This window comes from Salvelinus alpinus, chromosome 9, assembly GCF_045679555.1.
Source record: "Salvelinus alpinus chromosome 9, SLU_Salpinus.1, whole genome shotgun sequence".
Classification (NCBI taxonomy): domain Eukaryota; kingdom Metazoa; phylum Chordata; class Actinopteri; order Salmoniformes; family Salmonidae; genus Salvelinus; species Salvelinus alpinus.
Window position 1 is genome coordinate 40234195 of NC_092094.1, and position 9486 is coordinate 40243680.

General features: G+C 39.6%; 1 protein-coding gene across 1 annotated transcript in view; it reads left to right on the plus strand.

Annotated features, from left to right (window-relative positions):
• Positions 1-8776, plus strand: part of LOC139530053 (thyrotropin-releasing hormone receptor-like) — a 34237-nt gene extending 25461 nt beyond the window's left edge. The window contains exon 4 of the mRNA XM_071326102.1: positions 4039-8776. Within this exon, the coding sequence (XP_071182203.1) occupies positions 4039-4686 (648 nt within the window). The 3' untranslated portion in view covers positions 4687-8776. The remainder of the gene's footprint in view (positions 1-4038) is intronic.
• Positions 8777-9486: the final 710 nt, after the last annotated feature.

The window sequence follows — 9486 nt, forward strand, 5'->3', positions numbered from 1 at the left end:
TCAAAGTTTCATCCAATATACAGTTGAAGTCAGAAGTTTACATACACCTTAGCCAAATACATTTAAACTCAGTTTTTCACAATTCCTGACATTTAATCCAAGTAAAAATTCCCTGTCTTAGGTCAGTTAGGATCACCACTTTATTGCAAGAATGTGAAATGTCAGAATAATAGTAGAGAGAATGATTTATTTCAGCTTTTATTTCTTTCATCACATTCCCAGTGGGTCAGAAGTTTACATTCACTCAATTAGTATTTGGTAGCATTGCCTTTAAATTGTTTAACTTGGGTCAAACGTTTCGGGTAGCCTTCCACAAGCTTCCCACAATAAGTTGGGTGAATTTTGGCCCATTTCTCCTGACAGAGCTGGTGTAACTGAGTCAGGTTTGTAGGCCTCCTTGCTCACACACACTTTTTCAGGGCTTTGTGATGGCCACTCCAAAACCTTGGCTTTGTTGTCCTTAAGCCATTTTGCCACAACTTTGGAAGTATGCTTGGGGTCATTGTCCATTTGGAAGACCCATTTGCGACCAAGCTTTAACTTCCTAACTGATGTCTTGAGATGTTGCTTCAATATATCCACATAATTTCCCTTCCTCATGCTGTCATCTATTTTGTGAAGTGCACCAGTCCCTGCAGCAAAGCACCCCCACAACATGATGCTGCCACCCCCATGCTTCACAGTTGGGATGGTGTTCTTCGGCTTGCAAGCCTCCCCCTTTTTCCTCCAAACATAACGATGGTGATTATAGTTATATTTTTGTTTCATCAGACCAGAGGACATTTCTCCAAAAAGTACGATCTTTGTCCCCATGTGCAGTTGCAAACCGTAGTCTAGCATTTTTATGGCGGTTTTGGAGCAGTGGCTTCTTCCTTGCTGACGGCCTTTCAGGTTATGTCAATATTGGACTCGTTTTACTGTGGATATAGATACTTTTGTACCTGTTTCCCCCAGCATCTTCACAAGGTCCTGTGGTGTTGTTCTGCGATTGATTTGCACTTTTCGCACCAAAGTACGTTCATCTCAAGGAGACAGAACGTGTCTCCTTCCTGAGCGGTATGAAGGCTGCGTAGTCCCATGGTGTTTATTCTGGGGTACTATTGTTTGTACAGATGAACGTGGTACCTTCAGGCGTTTGGAAATTTCTCCCAAGGATGAACCAGACTTGTGGAGGTCTACGCATTTTTTGGGCTGATTTATTTTGATTTTCACATGATGTCAAGCAAAGAGGCACTGAGTTTGAAGGTAGGCCTTGAAATACATCCACAGGTACACCTCCAATTGACTCAAATTATGTCAATTAGCCTATCAGAAGCTTCTAAAGCCATGACATAATTTTCTGGAATTTTCCAAGCTGTTTAAAGGCACAGTCAACTTAGTGTATGTAAACTTCTGACCCACTGGAATTGTGATACAGTGAATTATAAGTGAAATAATCTGTCTGTAAACAATTGTTGGAAAAATTACTTGTGTCATGCACAAAGTAGATGTCCTAACCGACTTGCCAAAACTATAGTTTGTTAACAAGAAATTTGTGGAGTGGTTGAAAACAAGTTTTAATGACTCCAACCTAAGTGTATGTAAACTTCCGACTTCAACTGTATATATTTTTTTTATTGATACCTACAGGTGTCCTAAAATTCTAAATGATCCATGGTATGACCATCTTAAAACAATTCCATATGTCAACTTAGTAGAACCACCCCCTGTCGGGGCTCTGTCTGGGGTGTAAGGGTAAGTTTTGAAAGTAGGTTACAATGCTTAGGATCATACGATGTCTCAGATGTAATTATTTGCAAACAGCGACAGCGTCAAAACGAGAAAATAAACATAGGCTACAAAACTCCTTTACAAGAGACATTGGTGATTTTATCGAAATTATTATATTATTGTCAGTAAATAGTGTAGGTCTATTAATTGAACCGCCGACTATTAGCTCAGAATATTGGTGGTATAAAAAAAAATATATTCTGCTAATGTCTTCAGTCATGTAATAAGACTGGAATTGCATGAATATACCGAGATCTGGCATATTCAGGCTGGAATGGCCATAAGCCCTGTCTGGTGTGATTTCGGAAGCTAAGCAGGGTTGTGCCTGGTTAGTACTTGGTTGGGAGACTGCTTGGGAACCCCAGGTGCTGTAGGCTTGCTGTGACATGATGAGGTGAAGAGACCAGATGATGAATCAATGGTTAAGGATAACATAGTACTTTACTTAGAAATGGTAACGGAAGGATCACAGTAACACTGGGAAAACAACAAACACTAAGTCTCAAACTCACTCAGGAGACAAATGCACATTCCACACAATTCAAGCTTCAGCAAAGGATAACAGAAAACACACTTGTTTTAACAGGGAAATCATAATGAGTAAATAGGACACACCTGAGTGTCATTAATGTCTCTAGGACAGTCTCTGCTGCCCTCTGTGGACAGTGGAACCATGACATAGAGCTGTCAAATCCACAAATGACGGACATTGCCATTGGATGCAACAAAACTACACCCAACTTTATATCCTTCAAATCCCATGCAGCCGCGTAAGTTCATGCAACCGCATTACACGTTATATTGTCTACACCTCGATTAGACTGATAGGCTATAAATACCCCCATCGAAATTAACACTAACACATGCATAAGTCTGTCATTATTTCTATACTTAATAGAGCCTACACTTTCTATTGCCCTTTTGAACTTCTAACGTGGTAGGGATAATAGGAAGGGAGTGGTTTTTGACACACCAGCAGCCGCTCACTGATTTGTTAGCTCATACACCTCCAAGAGCGCCAAAACATGCGGTTGTTGGCTAACTCAGGTTAACGCTCGATCTGATTGAATCAAGGCCTTAGTATAAGTATATGATTTTTGTCGACAATCTCCCAATGTACCTAATAAGAAAGGATGCTGCAAAGGGTGACTCTTTCTGCACTATTAGCTAGACCAGTGATTATCATTATAGTGTATCCAAAGGTAAACTGGAGTTCTGTATTCAACCTAATGCAAACCTGAAGCTGTCTGTTTTGTTTGTGGCTTCATGTTGATAATCCCTCTACTGGTGATGCATTAAGTGTCATTATCTCACCGTTGGAAAATTAAAGCTTCCACCTCCATGCTTCTCTCCCCTCAATTAAACACTTTGTTGTATCATGAATTTCTTTATTTCAACCAGGATTACTGTCAACGACTGCTGTTTAACAAGCGTACCTTATCTCGAATAGCATTAAGCTTAAATAGGTTGTGTATGATAGGTTTATCAACTGCCCCTCTTTTGTGCAGGTTAGCGTTTTTGTTCTGGAGGCAGCTCTGCAGTGTGGTCACTAGCTGGCACAGCAGCAAAGTCATAAAATCTGATTTTAAACCTAACCCTAACCTTAACCACACTGCTAACCCAAATGCATAACCCTAACCTTAAATTAAGACCAAAAAGCTCATTTTTATTTCCATACATTTTTACAATAATAGCCCATTTTGACTTTGGAGCTGGCCCATCTAGCGGAAATCGCTCAGTTCTGACTCAAGGACAAGACTCATCCCAATAAATGTCAACCTGCCTCTTTTGTGTTGCCATGATCAAACGTAGGAAGACTAAAAAAGGTGGCCATGCTTCAACAACACAGTTATGTTTAAAATTCATACAGACAGAAAGGTGAGCAGGGGATAAAAGAAAGCCTGTGCCATTGTTTGGGAGTGATAAGGCTAATGAGTGGTGGTTACGGTGGTTCTTTCCATCTTTCTCACCGGGGTTCTGGAATGTCTGCCTGTGTGCTGTCACCATGGTCACAAAGCCAGGGGCTGAGTGATCCTACAGTACTCTCTCTCTGATTTCTATGAGGATATGCCTAGCTCTCAGATGGGGGCCTGTTCTCCCTAAGTCACTCAGGGCCCCTGGGGCCTCGTAGACCCAATCCACTCTGGCTGAGAGTGGCCAAAGTGTGTTTGTTTGCTTAAACCAAGCCTCACACAGATAAACACCAAATTGTGTTAATAATACTGCAACACGTCTTCCCTGGTCTCACCTCTCCTGTCTCTCCCACAGGTCACTAAGATGCTGTCAGTGGTGGTGATCCTGTTCGCCTTACTGTGGATGCCCTACCGGACCTTGGTCCTTATTAACTCCTTCATTGACACACCTTACCTGGACGCCTGGTTTGTACTGTTCTGTCGGATTTGTATGTATGCCAACAGTGCCATCAACCCTGTAGTGTACAACCTGATGTCTCAGAAGTTCCGTTCAGCATTCCGCGGGCTCTCCCAGTGCCAGAGGCAGGAGGCCCACTGTACACTCTCCATGAACCAAACCGGGTACAGCATGGCCAGGGACCCACGCACCTCCCAACAGACTAGCAACGAGACCAAACAGGGGGCAAGGAGAGTGACCTGCACTGACACAGTGACAGAGTGGCATAGCAAAGACACCTCCTCAGCCCAAGAGAGGAAGGATATGGATCACCTGAAGGAAGAGAGGAAAGACACAAGCTTTGGTGAGATCAACTCCACACCTGGGCAATCTGAGACCAACTCCACACCTGGGCAATCTGAGACCAATTCCACACCTGGGCAATCTGAGACTAACTCCACACCTGGGCAATCTGAGACCAACTCCACATCTGGGCAAACTGAGATCAAAGCCACACCTGGGCAACCTGAGATGAATGAGGCAGGAATTAATCACACAGTGCTGTAGATAAAACAAGCTTGTTTTAACATGAGGAAGTGAGTATTCTTCGTTCGCCAATCCAAACAAATTTTGGTAACATATCAAGCCCTTTAGGGCAAGGTTTCTTAAACTATGGGTCGGGACCCAAAGTGGGTCCTGGGCATTATACATCTACGTATATACAGTAATTCTTCTTTTAATTTGAGTTGGTGAAGGATGATTTGAGTAACATGAGGACGGTCAATTTCTCACTTGGGTTTCGAGCTGAAAAAGTTTAAGAACCCCTGCTTTATGGTATTGCAGGATGCATTAGAATGGAAAAGTTATCCATATCATTACCCTTGAATAAGCACTATCACCTATTGCAGAATGAAAAGATTCAGGCAATTAACAGTATTATAATTTAGGATTCTGGGTTTTTGGCTGATCGTAAAAACCATAATCAACACCAAACTCCTCTGCAGAGTGTTATGGGTCACTCCCAAGGATCACTGCAGGGCTACTCTGCTCTTGTTAGTGCATTTCATTAGGTACGCTTCTCGTTAGGTTGTTACACTCAGAGAGAAAGAGGAATAACATGATGTTCAGAGAGAGGGCACTGACTGCATTTAAAGGGCAATTTCACCACTTTTCAACCTAATTTTCATTATCCCAAGCACAATACCAGTGTCTACATATGTGAAAACAACACATTTCTAAGTTTGATATCAAAAAAAATATAAAGCTAAAAAGTTCTACCCCTTGACTCAGGGACAACACTGTACAGCAGCACCATTTGTTCTGCACAAAAGCCCCAGCTCAGAGCATAGGATATTTTGCTATCATTTTACCTCCACTTTGCCAAGAGATTAATTTGAATGTTCTGGGCCACGTGAGAAAGTTGGAATGGGTGGGGTAACCGGAGTTAGTGATCCATTCATTTGTGGCTGAATGGTATTCAACAAAAACAACCAGAGTATACAAATGCCCATAGATGTTTAACGTTTGTGTTAATATCCGGATTAACGGATAAAATTATCCATTAACAATGTTTGGAGAAGTGGGGATTTTAGGATGCTGGCCTTTGATTCAAAGTGGTTCACAACGCAGCGAAAATGAGTTCAAGTCGTTGCATTATTGAAAGAGTGGATCATCTTCTACACATCCACACCTCATGATGAGTCATGGTCCCAGCCCAGGCTGAGTCTCTTTCAAATAGCTCCTTAACATTACAGATCCTGAAATAAAAGGGGAATGTGTGCAATTAACTAATACTGTTATGAGAATCCCACTTTAGTTTCAATCATTTCTAGCTAGTAGCAATCGAGATATGAGTAAGCTCTGTCAATATGAGTAAGCTTTGCAGCTTTTTACTACGGATAGTTATAGTGCCAGAGAGTTATGGATGATCTGTGCCATTGTATTTTTCCTGCCAGAAGTCTACAGGTGGCTGACTGTGGCTCCCTCAATGCCTGAGTGTCTGTATTTACTATAGACAGTCCAGCCAACTCTGATCGCTCCCTGTAGTGCAGTTGCGCAGGATGGAGATACATGACCTATATGGTTGTAGTCACTGTTGTGAGACGGTTACTGTACTAGATTGGGAACAGGAGCAGAAATGTAATATAATGTACATTTAGGAAATTGGAGTAAAATACTGAATACATGGCTACGTGTTTTATTTGAATGTTTGTAAATGATTTTAGGTGGTAGATCAGCTTTAATATTTCAGATATATTGTGGGTTCTATCAATGTAGTTGTTTGCATTATTTCCAATCCCCCAAATATTTATTTCTTATTTTTTTTAAAGATATTTTCCTTTATTATTTTCCCCTAACACTATCTCCCCTCCCCTAATTGGAGTAAACTTATGGACAACAATACTTAGGCTTCTACTTCCAGCTTATACATACTATATACATTTTATGGACACGGGACACGGTACATGGTACCTTTTACATTAGTTATAAAAAATGTTTTTACCCTTCAGCTACCATCAACGTCTTCCATCTATCTCTAAAAACCATCCAGCATTACTAAAAGTACTATTATATTATTGATCGACTGACCACCCAGCAGTGCTATTTGCAAAGATAGCTTCAAGTAAATGTTGTGATTTTTCAGCCATTCCTGAACCTGCGACCAACAAAAAGCTACATATGGACAGTACCAAAACAAGTGATCGAATGATTCTGTCTCTTCGCAGCAAAATCTACAGAGTAGGGATGGTTGTATCCCCCATATACATAACATTCTATTGTTTGCAAGAATTTTAAATAATAATTTTAATTATAGAAATAAAATAAAAACTCCAACATTGTTTTGTGTATGTAATCATACGTTAATGTCAGACAGATACAGGTGTCCCGGGTGAGCTTACATGTGGTTCTCCAATCCCAGTGGTCATCAGACTATTACGTTTTATTACGCAAATATGAACACCTGTAAGAGTAAAAGTAAGCCTAATGGTCTGCATGTACAGATCTGCTATCTTAATTGTATCACTCTGTTTAGTGAAGTGTATTCAAGGTTTACAAAGGCTTCTAATATTTGTAATTTCCACTTTAAAAATGTCAGACTTGATTTTTCCTAACGAAAAATGTATCAACCCCGACAAAAATGTCAATTTATTATAATCTTCATAATAATTCACATTTCCTGTTGCTGCAGGATTATTTGCCTGCTGTGAGAAGCAGGGTCAAATTAAGATACTGCATCTGTATATCCCTGGATCTCCTGAAAACAAAAGATATAGCATTAATTAATGAGTATAATGGAGGGAGTTGAATGCAGTTCAAGGTACCACTTGTGTGGAGGTGATGTGGGAACACACGTGACTAATTTCAAAGCTCTAACAATGTGCTATTCATTTTTAGGGGGACAAATAAGCCTTAAAGCTAAAATCCTTAATTGAAACAATAACAAAGCATTATCCCTGTGGACATCGGAGGGTTGGAGTTAAGGTCAGAATGAATGGTGGATTGGCCGCTGTGGGTGAAAACCTAGCACTTGAAGAAAGAGGAAATTAGCGATATATGTATAACTATTTAACTACAGGTAGTGTAGATGTGAGCGAAAATAGCTGTAAGTAGTAGTATAAGTATTGTTGTTTGCTAGTTTAATCCAATCAGGGTAGGGATGGTAGGGTTAGGGGGGGAAAGGATTAGAGATGTTTTTTTATGAGGGGATTAGAAATGATACAAACAATTAAATTGATAGAACCTACAATATATCTGCAATATTAAAGGATATATACCCCCCCAAAAAAAGAAAAGAAAAAAAGAAAGGCAAATAATAAATTAAGTGCTATCCCTTCCCCTGTTTCGCTAAAAAGTTAAGGGATGGGGCTGGAGAAAGGTAACACTCAAATACATAGACAGAGCTATGGAAGCAAGGACTGACCATCCATGATATCAAATGTAGAGTTTGATATCAATACCGTGTTTGTTAACATTTACGTTATTTACAAACATCGGCGTAAAACAATGGTATACTTTGTTCTGATGGGGTACGACAGTTGAACTAAGTTCATGAGGCATTTATAAATTATATTCTTCAAGAAGTCAAAAATGTATGTAGCAACTAAGGATTATAGCTTGAAAGAAAAGCACGTATCCATTCTCCCTACATCATTGAGATAAATCAAGAATACTTGTGTCATTTTTCCCAAAAACTGTTAAAACATAATTAATGTTGATCATGTAATTTGAAAAGTAGAACATCGTTCTCTTTGTTATGGCTAATTATAACATTCTCCAACATAACTGCCAAAGAAACAAATGTGTGCTTTAACAAAACGCTCTTTATCTAACTGCTTACTCAGTTTATTGATTTGCTGATATGATTTTGTAGCATTATTTGTACTCTAAAAAGCTGTATATTTTGGGCTGATTTGATTTTGTTACTGTTATTGGGAGCTAGAAAGCTTGCCACTTTGATATTGCATCATCAGTGCGCTGTAAACTCAAGCTTAGAATTGTATTTGATTTGAAAGTGCTATAAAGAAATGCTAAACTCATGATTGTAATGATAAATAAGCTATGTACTGGTGTGTGGTGTACAGTATATGCATGTGCAGTAAGTATAGTGTTGTGTTTACAATTTTGCCAAAATGTAATAAATTAATTTTGTTTGTCAGCTATATCATTATTCCTTAATGCCTTTGTTTCACCATAAGCATCTTGAAGGAAAAATATTCTGGAAAGTACAACCCAGTACCTTTTGCAATGCTCTGGTTCTGAAATTAAACTTGCATTCCAGTCATGTTTTCAGCTGATTTATCACCTGTTTTACTCAAAGGCCCAATGCATATGTTTTTTTAAATCTCAATATCAAATATTTTCTGGGTGACATTAAGTACCTTACTGTGATTATTTTCAATTCAAAATAAACAAAAATAGCTTCTTAGGGACAGGTCAAAATTATTTTTTTGGGGGGGCTGGTCCAATCCAACTGTTGTGGCAAAGTCGATGCCACGCAGGGCTACAACCCGGAGGGTAGAGTTTGCCAACCACCACGGATGTGCTCACTCTCCCTGCCTGTTTCATTAGGCCTACACCACGATCAGAGCTGGCTGCAGACAATTATCAGCTAGGGGGAAATCAGATTTTCAACATTTTGATGCCATATTTATAATTATAGTGGACAAAAATATAAGCACAACATCTAACGTGTTGGTCCCATGTTTCATGAGCTGAAATAAAAGATCCCAAAAATGTGCCATACACACAAAAAGCTTATTTCTCTAAAATGTTGTGTACACATTTTTTGGGGGTTTATATGTTTGGTGTGGCATATCAAGAAGCTGATTAAACAGCATGATCATTACACAGGTGCACCTTGTGCTG